An 18456-nucleotide genomic window follows, 5' to 3' on the forward strand; every position below is an offset into this window, starting at 1 on the left:
CTTTAAAGCTTCGTTTCACAGGTTTTGGGAGCACTGGGTTTGATGTTTACATTCCTCCCAGAGAGTACTATACACAATTTGCGTACATTTGAGCTGGGAGTTTTTAGTGTAGTTCCTTTGTTTGAACTGAAGAGGCCATATTTGAAAATGTAGTAAAGACTGCTGGATAAGAGGGAGAGGAAGCAGAGACTGTGGAAGGAGACCGATTAGAGGAGGAGGAGAGGGGAAGCAAAGAACTGGAAAGGGATGAAGTAGTAGATATTAAAGGAGACATTGATGGAAAGGATTTAGTAACAAACAAATCAGAAGAATCAAGTGTTGAAGAACTTTCTGAGGTTGAAGGAACCAAAGAAGGCGATGAGATATCTGACCCTGGCCTGGAGTATGTGGAAGAGGGGTGGAATGATACAGAATTCAGATGATTTATCAAGGATTTTTTTAATGTTTCAGAATTGATTGAAGATCTGTTGACGGGAGATTTGTTTAGATCTTGGTGGGTCTCTGAGTCCTGAAAGAGAAACCTCTAGAACTTAATAAATTTTTTTTAAGATTTTCTTTTTAAGGTTTCGGGAAAAACTTTTGTTTGAAAGTTGCGATATATAAATAAAATGTTGGAACTTTTGTAAAATGTATGACATTCTTAGATAGGACATTTTACAGGCAGAATATAGACATAGACAGGTAATTTCAGAATAATTGTCATTGATAGGTAAACTTTTTTTTCAGAACAATTTAAGGTTTTTGGTCAATCAATGTGTCACAATTTTAGAAAATTACTCAGTTTGAAATACACATGCAATGCGTTTGTTTAAAAAGATATCAACAAGATGTATGTTATCAGTATAAAGCGAAAACATGACTAATATGTGGAATAAAAATCAAAGATATCGTAGAAATAGAAGGGTAAGATTTATTAGTTAAGATTAATTCGAAAAATTCTATGAAAAAGAATTTATCTCTATGAAAATTCCTATCTATGAAATGTCCTGTCTATGAAATGCCCTGTCTATGAAATGTCCTGTCTATGAAATGCCCTGTCTATGAAATGTCCTGTCTATGAAATGCCCTGTCTATGAAATGCCCTGTCTATGAAATGCCCTGTCTATGAAATGCCCTGTCTATGAAGTGCCATGTCTATGAAATGCCCTGTCTATGAAATGCCCTGTCTATGAAATGTCCTGTCTATGAAATGTCCTGTCTATGAAATGCCCTGTCTATGAAATGCCCTGTCTATGAAATGCCCTGTCTATGAAATGACCTGTCTATGAAATGTCCTGTCTATGAAATGCCCTGTCTATGAAATGTCCTGTCTATGAAATGCCCTGTCTATGCAATGTCCTGTCTATGAAATGCCCTGTCTATGAAATGCCCTGTCTATGAAATGCCCTGTCTATGAAATGTCCTATCTAAAAAATGTTTTCTGTGAAATGTCCTAAAACCATTAAAACGATTATATTCTTAATCGGTTACAAAACAGCCGACTCGTATTTTTTAATCTTCTCATTAACATCTTTACAGAAAGAAGCAAATTTAATCCGTTGGGCCAAAAACTATACAATGGGATTAATTCGATCCAAAAGTTCCAATCTCAGTTCTCAAGATAATCTAATTTTCTAAATCATAAGTCTGAAGTGAAGTTTATTTCTGCTTTAATCCCCGTTAGGCAAACAGAGAAATAGTTCAAAGCCTAACTGAGTTTTATAGTTTTCTTTCAAATTTTCTTTAATATAAAATATGTCCCTCTATTTATATTCTTTATGCGAGAGAACCATTTTTATCTATTTCCCCCATCTTGGAAGCATATTATCTTGATAGCCTCCTTCATTTCTTCCAGTTCATCAAAATATACAGATCACATCTTTTCTTAAATATTACTTTTTACTTAAATTGCAGCTGGGAAAGTGACTCTCATATTGGAGGCATACAAATTTTAAATTAATTCTAGTCTTTTAATTTTTCTTGAAAAAAGGTTTAAGAACTTAAATTTAAAATGGAATATCTTTGGAATATCTTTGATTTAGAAAATTCAAAGTTAAATTCAAGGAAATTTATTGTACAGGGGTCTGTCTAGTAGTCTACACTGGATAAACCTTTTAAAGGGACTGTCTCTGTAGTTCTGTAGTTAGTGACCCTCCTTATAAAGAGGGTAATGGCTGATTCACAACGGTACCCTTTATATACCATAGATCATATGGAAAACATTGTTGTTTTTCTAGATATCTAGATTTTCTAGATTTTCTAGATTTTCTAGATTTCCTAGATTTCCTAGATTTTCTGAATTTTCTAGACTTCCTAGATTTTCTAGATTTTCTAGATTTTCTAGATTCTCTAGATCGAAAAGTTTCTTTTATAACCAATTTCTTTAAAGTAAATGATGGATATCTCCCTCATTATTTTTCAAGCAAAGCTTTTACGGACACTACTTTGAATCGTTGATGCCACTCTATATATTGAGGATCACTTAAAGTATCATTCTTTGAAGACAACCATGCATATAGTCTATTTTTTACTTTATGAATTGTTTAATAAAACTGTCTATAGGTTCCCTGAAAGTCTATTGATATGAAGATCCCAATGATTAGTATGATAAGTATAAGGAGGCAAAGTAGAACACAGACCATTGTTCCCTTCCGCCCGTCATCTGTACTTTTCTGCTTTACCACCTGCTTCTAAATATCAAATACCTTTTTTAATCCTTCGTTGTAAAATCGTTCTCCAGAAACGATGTCCAGCCCTAAACTGGGAATTGAAGAAATTTTGGAGATCAAGAATGTAATGCAAAAAAAGTTATTTCAGAAGTGTACACATCTTTTGTACTGCAGTGTACTGTCTCTGGGCGGTAATGTAAACACAAGACGGATGTCAAAGCCTGACATGGGATCCATAAAAAATCAATGAAATATTCTGGTCATAGGAAACTATTATGTGAATTATCAAAATTTTCAAAACTAAATGCTTTTAACCTCCTCGGATACTAAATTCTAGTTTACAAATTCCACTCAAAGAGAACTGGTTTCAATATGTACGCAGAGTATACACGACCGCAATTAACTTTCCTTGCATTACATTCTTGATGGAGATCATCTTTGTTTTCAACTTGACATAGTTCCAACCCGTCTTTTTGTGCAGAGGGTAAACGTTAGATAAAATAGTATTTAAAACGTAAAGAAAATAAAACTTCTTAATAAAAGTTTAAAAAGTACTCTTGTCTGCTGGTTTGTACACTTTGTGTACTTTAGTAAATTATTATTCAGTCGTCGTCGTAAATATCAATAAAATAAAGACGAGTTTCAATTTCAATTTTTATTTCCACCACGCTTTCAAACAACAGAAATTCTAAAACATTTTAGCAAAGAGAAATTATCAATAATCAACTTTTCTTTATTTACTTGTAAACTTGTAATTAGAAAATAAAAAAGGCTAATTAGTGATGAAAGATTTATCAAAAGTCGTCTTCATTATATTGATATAATCGCCGACCACTGTAGCTGAGAGTAAAATTATGGAAGTAGTTAAACTAGTACTATTTAGTTGAGCTCCTTCTCACTATTCCTTACTTTATTGGGTAAAGTAAAAAAAGTGAACCATGTCGCATATTCAAAATTGAAACAAAATCCATTAATCTTTTCCAAGCTTATGTTTGAAGAATATTTTAGAAGAAAGTTGCAAATTTGAGCCGCAAAGAGGAGAATTTAGAAGAATTAGTAATAGAACATAATAAATAAGATTAATAAAAAAACCTAATCACTTAGTTTTGCGATAAGAATGGAAGGGGATGTTCTTCAGTTACCTCAGTGGTAGGTGGGGGCGTTATTTTTTTATTACCTTTGTTAAATCAATCCTTAATCTTTGACGTCCAGCTGCATTAGCAGATACAGGAGTAGATGTTGCTACAAACCTAATCAAAAACAAGAATTTTTAAAAATAATCATTGTTTTCCAATCCAGGAATGTTTGACTCGACAACGGTTGAAGGTTAGTTTCAAACCCAATTTCCTCAATATTCTTACAGGTTGAAAAAATAATAGCAGGGTTACTCACTCTGTATATAATTTTGCCAAGTTTCTTAGTATTTGTAACACTTCTCGACAAAATTTTCACAAAAATGTTTCATTTGTTTTGCATCAACCAAGCTCAAGATTGGAAGAATATTTTGAACTTTTTCCACAGAACATGTAACTTCAGGCAATTTTATCGTTTTTCAATTGCCAATTTTAAATTTTTTGAATTTTTGTACAGGTTATTGCGCCCTAATGCAGTATTTCATGTTTTTCTTAATTTTTTTTCTAATCATTAAGGTATACTCAAATGATTTCCATATATCTAAAAAAATAGCAATTAATATTTAAGTTAATTCATTTTTGTTCTTTATTCTGAAACCCAGCTTTTACTGGAAACTGTTCTTTCCCTTAAAAAGTGAACCTACTGAACTTAGAATCTTTAAACACAGGTAAGATCATTCCTCTGGTTCTTCCGAGTTCCCCAATCAAAATTTGATGCAAATCATGCAGTTAAGGGGTTCCTGAGTTATGATCGGAAATTCAAACAAACAAACAGAGATTACTTCTACATAAATTTTCTTACAAAATCTATTTCAAGATCTATCCTTTGGGTTACTTCTGTATAATGTAAGTTTCATGTAAATTGTATATATAATATCCCAAGAAATATAAATCCGCTACCCAGGGGGTGAAAGCCTTTTTTATTTATTACTTTTGTATGCGAGAAAATACAATCTTTTGTGATAAACAATACATAAAGAGAAAAAAAGATAACAATTGAGAACATTTATTTCAGTTTCTAATAAAAATTACTAAAACCTTTTTTCCAAAAACTTAAGTTCTGACTTAAAGCATTAATATTTTTATCACCTTTTTACATTTATATATTTTAACATTATATTTGATTAATTGATCCTTTTATTGAGAGGCATTTTTCTGGTGTAGTTTTGTTCAACTCTTGGATTTAAAGATATATACGATTAAAAAAGGTATATTTTAGGATAAATACGATTGAAAAAAGTATATTTTCGGATATATACGATTGAAAAAGGTATATTTTTGGATATATACGATTGAAAAAGATAATGTTTTGGAACTACCTTTTCCTGAAATATCTAAGACTAGTTTATCACAAAACATCTCAATCTTGGCTATTGGAGTGTATACCCTATTATTAAACATTAAAGAAAAAAAAAACTTTAAAATAACATTACATTAAGTTTCAAGCAAGGTTGTTTAATAAGTCTCTCTATAGATAAAACCTTATTGATTATATTAAAATTTCGCATGTTTCGAGAAACACACTTAAGCGAAATTTTGCGAAAAAAGCGAAAATTTTCGCATTTTTTGTGAGCGAACGAAATGCGAAACAATGCGAAATTTTCGGCGAAAATCTGTTTTTGCGAAAAATGCGAAATTTTCGCGAATTGATTTACCCTTTTCGCTGGAAACCCCAGGTGAAGCCAATTCATTTTTTCGTGTTTTATTACCATTACAATTTGGAATTCTACTGTTAAATTAAAAACTGTTATATTAATGGGACAGTGCACGTAATTTCAAGAAAACCTCAATTTGAAGCAAGGCATGTCTGAAACACAACGGAACCCTTCACATAATTATTTGAGCAACAATAAGGAAGATGTTGCCGTTTTTCTATTTGGAAAAAAATATAAAAATGTATTATTAAATAGAGGACCACCTGAATTTTTGTCCCTTAAAATGAAAACCCCAAAAAAGTGGAGGCAGTACAACTCATGAGACCCTTATAAATACATTACTCCCTCCTGTGCTATTACCGGTCGATTACTCTTTAGAATCCTACTTTTGAATTAAAAACTGAAATTGAACCATAAATTGAAGCAAGACGTGTCTGATATTCAACAGTACTCTATACACATTTAATTTAGAAATAATGAGCATTGAACAACCAAAAGAAAATTTGGTCCTTTTTCGACCTGGAAAAGAAAATTATTCAGACACAAACCTTCATATTCTTCTGTTGCTTAATTCCGCAATTGTTACCACCAACAATACAACAGTTTGAAATGATCAATTTTATTCTTTTTCAACATTTAGATTCTTTCATCAGACGAAGGATAGGTAGCTTTGTGAATCGGGCATTCCTTTTTTGTTGCTATTTTGATGACAGTCCCTTTCAACATAAGAATTAAAGCTGAAGGTGGTATAAGTGCGACAAGTCGGAATATATTACCTCTGGGCTGAAGAAAATGGAACAGTTGCAATATCTAGGGATGTTCCTAGAAAACCAGGGATATCTAGCATGGAACCGGAGTTCTCTCGCATCAAGGTAACTCTAAAAACATAAATACAAGAAAAAAAAGAAGAAAAAACATTTCTTTTTTATATATATAACTATAAAGCAGTAATCAGAGCAGCTTCTCAGTTTTCATATTTATTAAAAAACTTTTTTTCTGATTGCTCCCCTTCAGTTAATAAAAACTTTTTAACCATGTTTATAGTTATTTAATCACTAATTTAGTGAAATGGGTCTTTTTAAACTGCACAAATGCTATAATGTTTCCAGCTCATTGGAGTTTTTATATGTATAACTTGAATCTAAAAGTCGTCTTCCTATTTCAGAGTCTTCTGGTTATCACTGTAAGCCAGATTAAAACTATCTATATATGTACTTTGCTTGTTTGTCTGTGATGGCAGCTTGAAGGGCAACAACACCTTTAACAGCTAAAATATCACTAGAAAAGGGGCGCCTAGTTAATAATTAAAATAAACAAAACCCAAAAATTTAGTTATTTATAATTTCTTTATATACAAAAGTTTTCATCCCATATTTATTTTTATGTTGATTTGATATTCTATAAAAAAATTGAATATCAAAGTGAGAAAGGCAGGGTCATATTTATAAATACAAAATATTCTAAAAACACCTGACTCATAGAAAATAAACGACATTGTAGCTTCCCGTCCACAATAAGAAATATAGGGTTCTGCACTTTATTTCAATGTATAAGTTCTAAAAATGTGGCCAAATAAATAATATGATTTGATGATTTGAGCAATATATATTATTAATGACTAATTTAAAGCGTGATTATGAATCTTATGCATCAACTAATAAGACAGGGCCAACTTTGAAGGTTTGCCAGACAGGTTGTTAGCTAAAAAGTGTTTTTTTTCTTCATGTTTTGTATTAAAGAAGTATTTGGAAAAATTTGCATTTTTTATATGATGTGCCAACTAAACAGAAAACATCTAAAGAAAATAAAGTTTTTTTGGACAAAAAATATATTTTAAATCAGAAGTTGTCAATGTGTATTTGGCAAAATCCTTATTTACTTACATGTCGGTAGATAAAGTACCTGGAATGAAATGGGTATGACGCTACTGAAGCTTGTCTTGGTACAACCCTGTGTACTGCAGGTTTTGTTGGTAAACTAGATTGTTGTTGTTGAATCAGATGTCGTTTCTCCTGTAGACTGATTCCAGGCAGAGGGATGATTGAATCACTAAAATCTGGTTCGGGGTCATCTATAACAAAAATGTACTTGTGTTATCAAACGTAAATTTCTCCTGTAGACTGGTTCCTGGCTGGGGGAAGATTAAATCCCTAGAATTCTGGCAGAAGCCTAAGGAAGGTACGTGTGCATGCCGTGTTGTATTACAAGAAACAGAGAGAGCCTGTTCCAGCCGCGGCGCTAAGCCCCCTAACCTGTCCAAGTCGCAGCGCTCGGCCCAGAAAGTGTTTTAATCTAACCTAACCCCAAAATATAAACTTATATCTCTCTCCTTTTTATTTAACGCGCCAAGTGCACGTAACTTCCTTGGGCAACAACCCAAAATTCGGGGTAGATTCAAGAGTTTTTCATAATGTCGTATTCTTAACCTATTTAAGATCAAATGCTGCAGAAAAACGAGTATATACTATAGCAATGGCTATCCTGCTTTTATAAAATCTGTATTATATGTAAGTTCCAATATGTATTCACAATATTACACAGGTATATAATCTAATCACAATACGTAGCTAATAGAATTGCGTCACAAATTTTACTTAGTTAAGTTTGATCCTGAAACATTGTACAACGCATATACATATATATACAGGTATATATAGGTATGTTCAAACAGCATTTATTACATGAAAAAAAAACATTTAAAAAATAAACGATCATCAAATTTATTTAGAGGTCAGAATTGATCTATACTATTTTATACCAGATATACGTATTAATATAAATCCTCTTGATATCCGAATACAGAATTAGTTGCAATACCGACGCGTTAGTTTATAATATCCCTTGGTTTCTAGTTTCCAAAATTCCATCAACCACTTCACATTCTCCCGCTCAAAGAAATAATATTTCCACTTTTCATTTTATTTTAGCAATTTATCAATCATCTAATCTATCTGGCCATCTTTCTGTCAATCTACAGTCCATCACTGCAGACCATGCACACCGTTAATAAGAAATAGCTAATCTATATTAATTTACATTACTTTTTAAATCGTTTTTAAGATTAAAATCCCTTTTTTATCATTCTTGATTTTGAAGTTTTTTAAGATGATTTGTATTTGTTAAGAAAATTTAAGAACTTTGAAAACATTGATAGTGTTCCTTGAATACGCTCTTTTAAACATTGTAGGAATTATCAATTTTCGAATCTAAAGAATATTTTTGATCGATATAAATTAAATTAAGTATTTGAAAATTTGGCTTTATGGAATATTGATATTGTCATTGTGATCAGTAAAAGAAAAAATTTTAATGGTTTTCTCATCTTATTCCAAGAGATTATTCAATGATTATAGAATAATTGCATGGAGAAATTTGCGCTCGAACTTCATAAAAAGACTAGGCATAAAGTTTTTGTTGCCCTTCCTTTTGTGGTGCTCAAAAACTTAAAGGCAGTGTTCCCGAAAAATTAAAGGGGGTATAGACTGATCCTGAATTGAATACGAGTTCGATCGCTACTAATTTTTACTAAGTGAAATTTTCTGTGCCAACTGCATGACATGACGTCACGTCGTCACTTGCCTCATTTTAATTGCACTTTCTTCAAGTTGAACTTAAGGGTCTAAAAGTCACTTTTTTAATTTTATTATTTACTTTTATTGTTAATTCATTTTTAAGTTAAAAGATGTATACTTTATACAAAGGGTTACCCACAAAGGATGAGACTTCAGAGACGACTGTACAGAATTTACACTGTCTATTACCCTATATCTAAAATTCTCTGCAAATATAAACTAGTTTATAGAGTTGCCATGTCAATAAATAAGCCATCAAGAGACAATATTCAAAGTAGAAGACTTAATTTAACCTGTAATCGTCATATTTGATGAGAATCCGGTATTCTTTACAGTCTCATGCTTTGTGGGTAACCCTGTATATAAAATTGAAAAAGGGAGTAATAATATAGAATACACTTTCCGGTTTTTACTTTCTTTTCATCATTTAAAAAATATATATCCTTAACGAATCTGAATTGTTTGTTAATTTAGTTGTGGCAGGATGATCTGAATTTTTGACGGAAACGTTTTATTGGATGAATAATTTAGCTGTTTGAAAGCTCTCCACGACCTCAGTATATTTCTAGCTAAGTTGCAAAATGTTATTTCAGATTTGGATTTGAATTTTGTAACTTCAAGGAAATGAATAAAAATTAGCTAACAAAAGTGCCGATCGACTAAAATAGGTTAATCAGTGTGTTCTAATCACAGATCAGGAAGTCATAGATGGATTATTGACGCGGACCGCCCTGCCTATCTGGTCTGAATGATATTTGCTAAATAGCCCGCTGCTGCATGAATATAGCTGTATATTTTGAGTTAATCATTCAATCCAGGTGTAGAATTTGGGTTGTCTATATTTCCACAATATGCTAAGTGGTACCGTGGCTTTAGCATATTCTCGGTAGTTATGGAAATACAAATATGTTAGTCCTTTAAGCACATTGTGATATTTTACATGAACGTTGCGCCACTTTCAGATGCCTGGGTTGCGTCAACCCTGCGTCTATACCTTCCAGATATATCTGTGGTTCCAATAAATTGCAACTAGGGTTTCCACTTTTAATGTTTTAACATTGCTTTCAATGTTTAACATTGTGTTAAAATTTCCGGTGGAAACTGGAAGTTTTACGGTTTCAGAGGACATAAGTTCCAAAACTAACACTTGGCCCATTTCTAACACTGAGTGTTAGAAATGGGCACCAAGTGAAAGACTGGGTTTTTGGGATCCCGGCCAATATCCAGAGTAAAAGTTTATAATAAATACTATAACCAACATTTTATTAAACATGACGAGAATAACAATTCTCTATTTAAAACTTTTTTTAGATCAAAATTATAATAGGAGTTCTTTTTATATTAAATCTCTTGACCGTTTTCAAGACAATGTTAGGTTTTCATTTTCGAACATATCCTAAATTTGAAACATTGTCGCGTTTTCGAGACAAAAACACTCTCCCGGTTTTGAGTATAATCCACAATTCAAAACAAAACTCACTTTCATAACTTACAAAATAAATCACTGAAAACCAAAATTAACTTATGAAGACTAAATTAACTTTTGAATTATTTCTAGAATCCAAGTTTCTACATTTTATCTGTTAAATTAAAGAATTTGGATGATTTATTTTCAACAGTTTCCCGCATTTCTAGTTAAATCTATATTGTAAGAATAAATAATATTAATATTTTGATTTCTAAATGCTGTAATGATGTTTAAATTATAAAAGAACAGTTTGTTTCTATTTTCTATTTTGTTTATATTTTACCTTATCAAAAAATCTTTTTTTGTTTCATAAGTGCGTAAATACTTGAAAATTGACATTGCTATAAATTCCGGTAATTGTCTCAAAACCAGGATATGTTCCAAAAACGCGACATGAGCTGAAATCCGGTACTTGTTTCAAAATAGGGATATGTTCAAAAATGAAATCAAGAATCATCAAAAACTAATTCTCACGCCTTATTGTTAGTTAAAAATTGACATTTATTGTTTCAATATATATTTTTAACCATAATCCATTGTTCTACTCGACTTGGATTTAAAGATATATACTCTTGAAAAAGATAACATTGCAGACTGAGTGTTAGAAATGGGCCAAGTGTTAGTTTTGGAACTAATATGCCCTGGGTTTACATAACGTAAACCGGAAAAATTTTTGAGTTAAGAAATGGAAACTGTAAATTTAATGGCTTTCATTCCGTAAACCGGAAAATTTCCGAATTATGTTACGTAAACCGTAAACATTCCGGTTTCCAAATAATCCGAAATTATCCCGGAATTCCGGTTTTAGCATCAAATTTCCGGATCATTCCATTTCCAAAATGGAAATTTTGTTCCGGAAAAATGGAAACCCTGATTGCAGCCCCGCAGAATGTCAACTCCTAAAGTGCTGGTCTTTTATTGATATCAGTGCAATTTTATGTGTTCTCTATTTTCTATTTTTTCATTTTATGTCCCCTGGACCAAATAAATGGATTGAAACTGACATTGTAAATAACATTGTTAAAACATATTTCAGAAATGTTTAATGATGTATTCGGGGAAGTCCTCTAAAAAGGTTTAACCGACATTAAACCCTTAGATCCGGAGGAATTGCAGGCACCAAGAAAAGGTAGTTTTCTAAGAAAGTATCGTCTTTAAAGGGTTTTTAATTTTTTCTCAAATTTCGTATTTTATAAAATCTTGAAATCACATAAGCAATATTTAAAAATTAGTGTTTGAATTATGAGATTAATGAAAAATCTATGTTCAGGGTTAATCACAAAGGATGAGGCTGCAGACTTAAAATAGTTGATTTAATCAAAATTCAAAATGACTGATTTGTTTGAAAAATTTTAAACTTCCAAAAAGCGCTTTGAAAAAAAGTCATAAATACCTAAGAAATAAATGTTTGAATACAAAAAGAAAATAAATCTTCTTTGCAAGTGACATAAATTTCAAAAGGTATAAAAATATAAAAACGTATTTTAGATAAAAAGCAATCTCATAAAATTTCCGGACAGTCTCCACTATTTGCAGGTTATTAAATTTTTGTACAATTCATACAGTAAACAGTACTTAACTTGAAGAACGATAGTTAACAAATTAAAGAGGTAGTTCACGTACGTATTAGAGCTGGTTTAGCGTTGTCGAATATCCATGTATGTATTGAATAATATTTTTTAGAAAAAGCGTAAATTAGACAATTTTCTTTCGTGACGAAAATTTTGCAAAAGCTTTTTTTAAATGAAGATTTTTCTTATTTTTATACTCAAAATTAATTCGATTACGTTTTATCCTGCTTTCTCTTTATCAAGACCCATTTTTTAAGACAACACAAGAAAATGGGTTTCATGGAATTAGAATATAAAAATTATTTCAAATGTTAAATAAAGGCAAGTTTTTAATTTAAATTTAATATGTGACTACCTGCAGATATTTTTATTGTAATGTTTTGGTAAAAACTAAAACTACGCAGAAAGAGCTAAAATCTAAAGGATGAAACAGGATTATCTTAATCTTGTTTTCCAGAAAATTCATTTATTTTATGTTATTTTCTTTAATTCATTTTACAGTCCAGCATAGGCACCAGCTGCGTCTAAACCCAGTTTAAGATTGTTTTATTTTTAATTTTTTTTTTAATGTTAAAATAAAAATAATTAATATAATATATATGCACTCTGGCCTATAACCCCTTGGGTCTCATCTTTCAGGTTGTAAAAATTAAAGTTCAATGATATGGAATTGATTATTTTTCGCAAATTCTGATTTTCCAATCTCTATATTTTTACAATCCAATGTAATAGACTTTAGATATAATTCCATCTTTAATTTTTGGTACATCAAATGATTTAAGTTCGAAATTTCAAAGGTCTTCGCCATCAGGTCGCAAAGATATAGAGATTAAAATATTGTAGTTTGTGGCGAAAACGCAGTTCCTTTAGAGGAAATTTAAACACCTGAATTTACTTAGTTTACCCGTCTCCCTTTTCGCTAAACCTCTGCTTACGTATATGTATCAAGAATGTTGTTTAAAATCCAAATGAAACAGGGGCGGATACAGGGGGGGCGGGGGACATTCGCCCCCCCTGATATTTCGAATTTTTTGTTCCTATTTTCAGAATAGCTTCTCAAAAGCATGCTTAAGGGAAAGAAACCCTAGTGCAAAGCAAGAAAAAATATCTGTCTTAATAAACTATAATGTGTGAAAAGTTAAAAATCTAGTTTTTTAGTTTTTAGACATTAATTTTGAGTCTTTTAAGTTAAAAAACAATGGACCGGACTATTCTATGAAAATGTATACAATTTCTTTTTAAAAACAAATAAAAACATATCCATGAAACCAGTCACATATATTATTAACACATGAGCCAATTCATCTTCACCAGGCCTTACAATTAATTGTTAGTTTAAAAAACAACAATCAGCTTATATTGACAGTGCCACCCGTTTACAAATTTGACTGTTTCTTTTATTGTTACTCATATGTATGTTACCAGGCTTTTAGGGCGCTTCGCGCCCACCTTTCAACCTTTAATTGTGGCTTTATCTGAGAGCATCTTCTCTTTGTACAGTATAAAACAAAACAAAAAATTGCGAATTTTATTGAATTTTTTCGCGCTCTTCAAAATTTTACAAAAAATATAAAACTTTCAAACACAAATTTTGGAAATTTTGATCATTCATACACCTTCCTGGGGTTACGTGAGGTCCCACACAAAATTTGGGCCCGATATATTCTGCCGTTTTGACGTTTATTGGATACAAACAGACAGACAGACAAGCATAGTACACATATAGATAGGGGTACTGATGTGAATGGGAAATGTCACTAATTAATCAGAGCTGAAAACTTTAGAATAGTGGATATCGGGATTAATGCTTAATCCACTCTTTTTCTTAATCTCGAGATTAAATATTGCTTGTTCTCCTCTCATTTTTAATCTCCAGATTAATTATCCGATCAGGATTAAGGAATTCCATTCTAAAGTTTTCAGCTCTGATATCATTTGAAACCACGTCGATAATACCCTTAAATCCCTTCAAATCCCTTTACATCCCTTTAAATTCCTTTAAATCCCTTCAAATCCCTTTAAATCCCTTTAAATCCCTTGAAATCCCTTGAAATCCCTTTAGATCCATTTAAATCCATTTGAATCCCTTTAAATAAATATAACGTCGTCACAGTTTTATAATTGTATGACGTCACGCTCGCCTCTACAATCAGTGACGTCATATACGGATCTTTCTATCTATGCTAAAGAGACACCATTTTCCGTACATTGGAGCGCATCCAGAGTAACAAACCTTATTAAAGAACCTTGCCAGGAATATAAGTTTAATGAATACTCTGTTTACTGTTAGAATTGTTTAGTGTCTTCCGCCTCTTAATTAAACCATAACATTATTATATTTACATTTGAATAGTTTAACCACTATAGTTTCAATAGTTTCATAAAATTTACTTTCAACAGTATCACATACTTATAGTTTAGTGTCCTGTCAGCCTCTAATTAAACCATAACATTATTATGTTCACATTTAAATAGATTTCACAACTTTAGTTTCAATAGGTTCATAAAATTTAGTTTCAATAGTTTCACAAATTTTACTTTCAACAGTATCACATACTTATAGTTTAGTGTCCTGTCAGCCTCTAATTAAACCATAACATTATTATGTTCACATTTAAATAGATTTCACAACTTTAGTTTCAATAGTTTCATAAAATTTATTTTTAACAGTTTCAAATACTTTGGTTTCAATATTTTGACAAACTTTAGTTTCAATAGTTACACAAACTTTAGGTTCAATAGTTTCACAAACTTTAGTTTCACAAACTTTAGTTTCAATGTTTCACAAACTTTAGTTTTAATAATGTCACAAATTTTAGTTTCAGTAGTTTCATAAAGTTTTACAAACTTGAGTTTTAATATTTTCACAAACTTGAGTTACAATAGTTTTAAAAACTTCAGTTTCAATAGTTTCACAAACTTGAGTTTCAATAGTTTCACAGACTTGAGTTACAATAGTTTCACAAACTTTAGTTTCAATATTTTCACAATACTTACACAAATATTAGTTTTGTTAGTTTCATTCAACACAAAATTTTGTTTCCATAGTTTTTATAACCGAATCACTGTTACTTTAGTTTCAAAAGTTTCACAATTAGAGCAGACATTAGTTTCAATAATTTGATATTAGCAACACATTAGTTTTAATAGTTTCACAATGACAGCACAAACATTAGTTTCAATAGTTTCACAATAACAGCATGAACATTAGTTTCAATAGTTTCACAATAGCAGCACAAACATTAGTTTCAATAGTTCCACAATAGCAGCACGAACTTTAGTTTCAATAGTTTCACAAAACCAACACATATATTAGTTTTATTAATTTCTCAATTTAGCATGCACGAACTTTAGTTTCTATAGTTTCACAATAGTACTAAAATTATTAGTTTTAATAATTTAACTTTAGCAACACAATCATTATTTTCAATAGTTTCACAAAAGCAAAACTTACATTATAGTTTCATTAGTTTTGATAGTTTCACAATAGCAACACTAACATTAGTTTTAAAAGTATCTCAACCGCAACACAAAAACTAGTTTCAATCAACTTTAAAAATTGGTTTCAATAGTTTGAAAATTACAAAACACATATATTAGTTTTATACGATTTTCTTTCATAGAAACAACATTAGCTTTCAAATTTCAAAAGATTTGAACAAATAAACAATTTCCAAACAATGTGCTCTGTGTAGAAGAATTTCTTTGAATTCAAAGAAGATGCAAATCTAAATTCATTTAACATTTAAATCAAATATGCAAATATAAAATTCAGTTTACAGTGCCGTTTCAGAACGAGAACTGTATACACTTTACAGAATTCGCGTCAAAACTCAAAAAAGCGTAAACAGAAAAATAAGTATATCGTGAACCTACGGTCAAATAACCCTTGACCGAAACTTTTCCTTCCTCATATAAGAATGCTGAACGAACACCGTACTTCAAGTAGTATATAGTTTATTACAAGTAAACAAACGCAGAACTGAACTGAAAAATAAATCATCCCACAATGAAGTTAAACTGCATTATACATCAGAAACTCCTACGAGAAAGTTTTGTTTAGTCTAGTGGAAATCAGGGGGTGGAAACGTCTTGTACGTGTGCCTATACCTAAAGAGTGTTTGTAACAGTGTAAGTAATAACGAACCGAAGGCGTGTACTGTAGGTATATACAGTACATGAAAATCTCGGTATTTGTACAGTCTAGGAAAGTACATTTGTTTTTGTTAATTGTTTACTTAAAATAAGTTTAATATACATGTATAATATCATTTATATATTTAAGTCAACACTTTAAGCTAAGTTTTCATGCAAAGAATATAATTTAAGTTTACAATAAAATACTCGTTATCCAAGATTAATTATAATTGACAACATTGTTCTGGAATTTCCTTGACTGTAGTCATGTTGTGTGTCTGTACCAAAAGAGTGTGTGTGTGTGATAACGAACTCTTCTGCAAAGCAGTGCGACTGGCTTCCTCATGCCAAACCGTGTTTGTATGAAATGCCTTCTTTTTGAGCGAAAATTGTATGTTTTTTTTAAAAAAGAAAATGGTATTGAAGGTTTTAAAAGCTAGTTTTTGTACATTTTCTTTACACTTTTCAGATAATTAAATGCCTTTTTTTCGAAATTAGAAAATGTAAATACTTTCAAACTAGAGGTTTTTGCAGTAGTGAGATTTGAAATTCCAAAATGAGAATATAAAATTTAGAAATTTTATATTCTCATTTTGGATTTTGAAATCTCACTACCGCCAATACCACAGTTTGAAAATAAAAGTTAAAATTTTTTATTCTCATTTTGGACTACACAGACTGCTCATACACTATACCTGGATAGGCTGAGCAGGCCTTTATTGTACCAGCACGCCATGCTACAGTTCCATGTAATGTTTTTTTTAACTTACATCTCATGGCCATTTGTTGCATTGAGGGGTTAAGTTTTACAACTTTTAAAGAAATACTCCAATAAAAATAACGTTTATGAATATTGTCCATTTTTAAAGCTTTTGCATTTCCTATTCAAAGGATGCTAAATATCCCTGAATACAGATGTCTCCTGATTGGTCGTGTACAGTCCTTGTACACAATAGAACATGCTGTGGAAAATATCGCATATTATAGGTGTTCATCGATCTCTGTAACTCTCTTATCTCTGGATTAAATTAATCTGCAGATTAAAAAAAGACCGAGATCAAGAATTGATCTCGGTATCCACAATTCAAGCTCTGTATTACCTTCAATATCTATAGATGTAGCAAGCTGTCTCACTAACTGTTTCCTTCTCGCCTCTCCCCCAGTAGATTCCATATTTTCTATCTAAATATCTATAAAAAGTATATTTTAATAAAAAAAAGTTGTCTGATAATTTTATTTTACACAATTTCTCGCGGAATCTCCACGTCAAACAACAGTAAACTGCATGTAAGATTGATATCTTCTATGTTTTAAATCATTACTTCTTTTATTGAAGAGCTTTTGAGATGAACATAAACATATTGAATTTCTGTTATATAACAAGATAAATAAGTTATTCTCATATACTTCTGCGGAAAATCAAAACTAGAGGTGCTACGAGGTCACAAAGTAGTACCAGTGATGTATCATAAGTTCAACCTTCTCTGTCTAGGTTTCAGTGTCAGGGATGTTTAATATGGTCACCGATCAGTCATAATCATTTCAAATTGTCACTAAAAAGAAAAAAGGAATTAAGTCTTTGCAACAAACTCTAATTTTTTAGTTCCTATATCTTTACAACCTATTGAGTAAGGGTGTAATCCTTTCATATTTTAAACTTTGACTCTTTGATCTAACAGAATTTAGTTTGAGATATCAAAGGTCTACGACATGGTTGCAAAGATGTAGGGATTAGAAAATAGTAGTTTTTGGAAATTACTCAAATCGTTTTAGATCTTGTATACAAAATATGCAACATTTTCTTAGGATGTTTGTTTCACAGTTAACGCAGAAGAGAGACTTGAGCGCAGGTAAGGCAACAATAAACATAGACATAAGATTTAGATTTAGTTTTTTTTTAAATTACATAATTTTCAGACTGAAAAACTTTTACTTAAAGGGAGTGACCGGCTATCAAGTTAAATTGAATATGGAGTGTTGTGGAAAATTTCTTTCGGATTCATTTAAAAATCTGTAAATCCTGACTTTGAGCGCAAATTCGACGTTTAAAACTCCTACTTTGGGGGTGGATACGTTTCCAGAATTTGTTCTTTTATAAATAACGACGACATAAAATGTAAAAAAAATTCTACAGTAAACTGATAAGTTGTTTAGGAACAGGTTGAGAAAATAAAATTAATCTTATCATCGAAAATAAGTAATCTTGTTCAATTATTAGTTTCTATTTTCTTATTATTCTTGTTTCTCATTTTTCACAAAGATTTTTTGCAGA

General features: G+C 31.0%; 2 protein-coding genes across 4 annotated transcripts in view; one reads left to right on the forward strand and one right to left on the reverse strand.

Annotated features, from left to right (window-relative positions):
• On the reverse strand, positions 1–17370 carry LOC111699531 (uncharacterized). 2 transcript variants are annotated; one of them, XM_023470223.1, is made up of 6 exons: positions 17285–17370; positions 7339–7507; positions 6213–6314; positions 3826–3898; positions 2547–2669; positions 1–508 (listed from the first exon to the last, which is right to left on the reverse strand). In XM_023470223.1, the coding sequence occupies exons 1-6, from the start codon at positions 17355–17357 to the stop codon at positions 104–106; spliced, it is 945 nt and encodes a 314-aa protein (XP_023325991.1). In that variant the 5' UTR covers positions 17358–17370; the 3' UTR covers positions 1–103. The 2 variants fall into 2 exon arrangements, with proteins under 2 accessions (XP_023325991.1, XP_023325992.1); XM_023470224.1 differs by lacking the exon at positions 2547–2669 and adding an exon at positions 2685–2734 and having other exon boundaries at positions 479–508.
• LOC111699532 (kinesin-like protein KIF19) overlaps positions 11965–18456 on the forward strand; it is a 25955-nt gene continuing 19463 nt past the window's right edge. The window contains exons 1-2 of one of the 2 annotated variants that reach the window (XM_023470225.1): positions 11965–12012; positions 17991–18034. The gene's annotated coding sequence lies outside the window, so the exon portion shown is untranslated. Of the gene's footprint in view, positions 12013–17990; positions 18035–18456 lie in introns of those variants that run through there. The other variant, XM_023470227.1, reaches the window with a different exon arrangement.

Source organism: Eurytemora carolleeae, unplaced genomic scaffold (assembly GCF_000591075.1).
Source record: "Eurytemora carolleeae unplaced genomic scaffold, Eaff_2.0 scaffold27, whole genome shotgun sequence".
Taxonomy (NCBI): Eukaryota; Metazoa; Arthropoda; class Copepoda; order Calanoida; family Temoridae; genus Eurytemora; species Eurytemora carolleeae.

Excerpts from the sequence above, each read along its gene's own strand:
- LOC111699531 (XM_023470223.1), bottom strand. The coding sequence starts at position 17,357 with ATGGAATCTACTGGGGGAGAGGCGAGAAGGAAACAGTTAGTGAGACAG. Across the intron at positions 3,899-6,212 it reads CCATTTTCTTCAGCCCAGAG|GTTTGTAGCAACATCTACTC; the intron begins GTAATATATTCC and ends GTTTTTGATTAG. Across the intron at positions 2,670-3,825 it reads TAAGGATTGATTTAACAAAG|AAGCAGGTGGTAAAGCAGAA; the intron begins GTAATAAAAAAA and ends TTTGATATTTAG.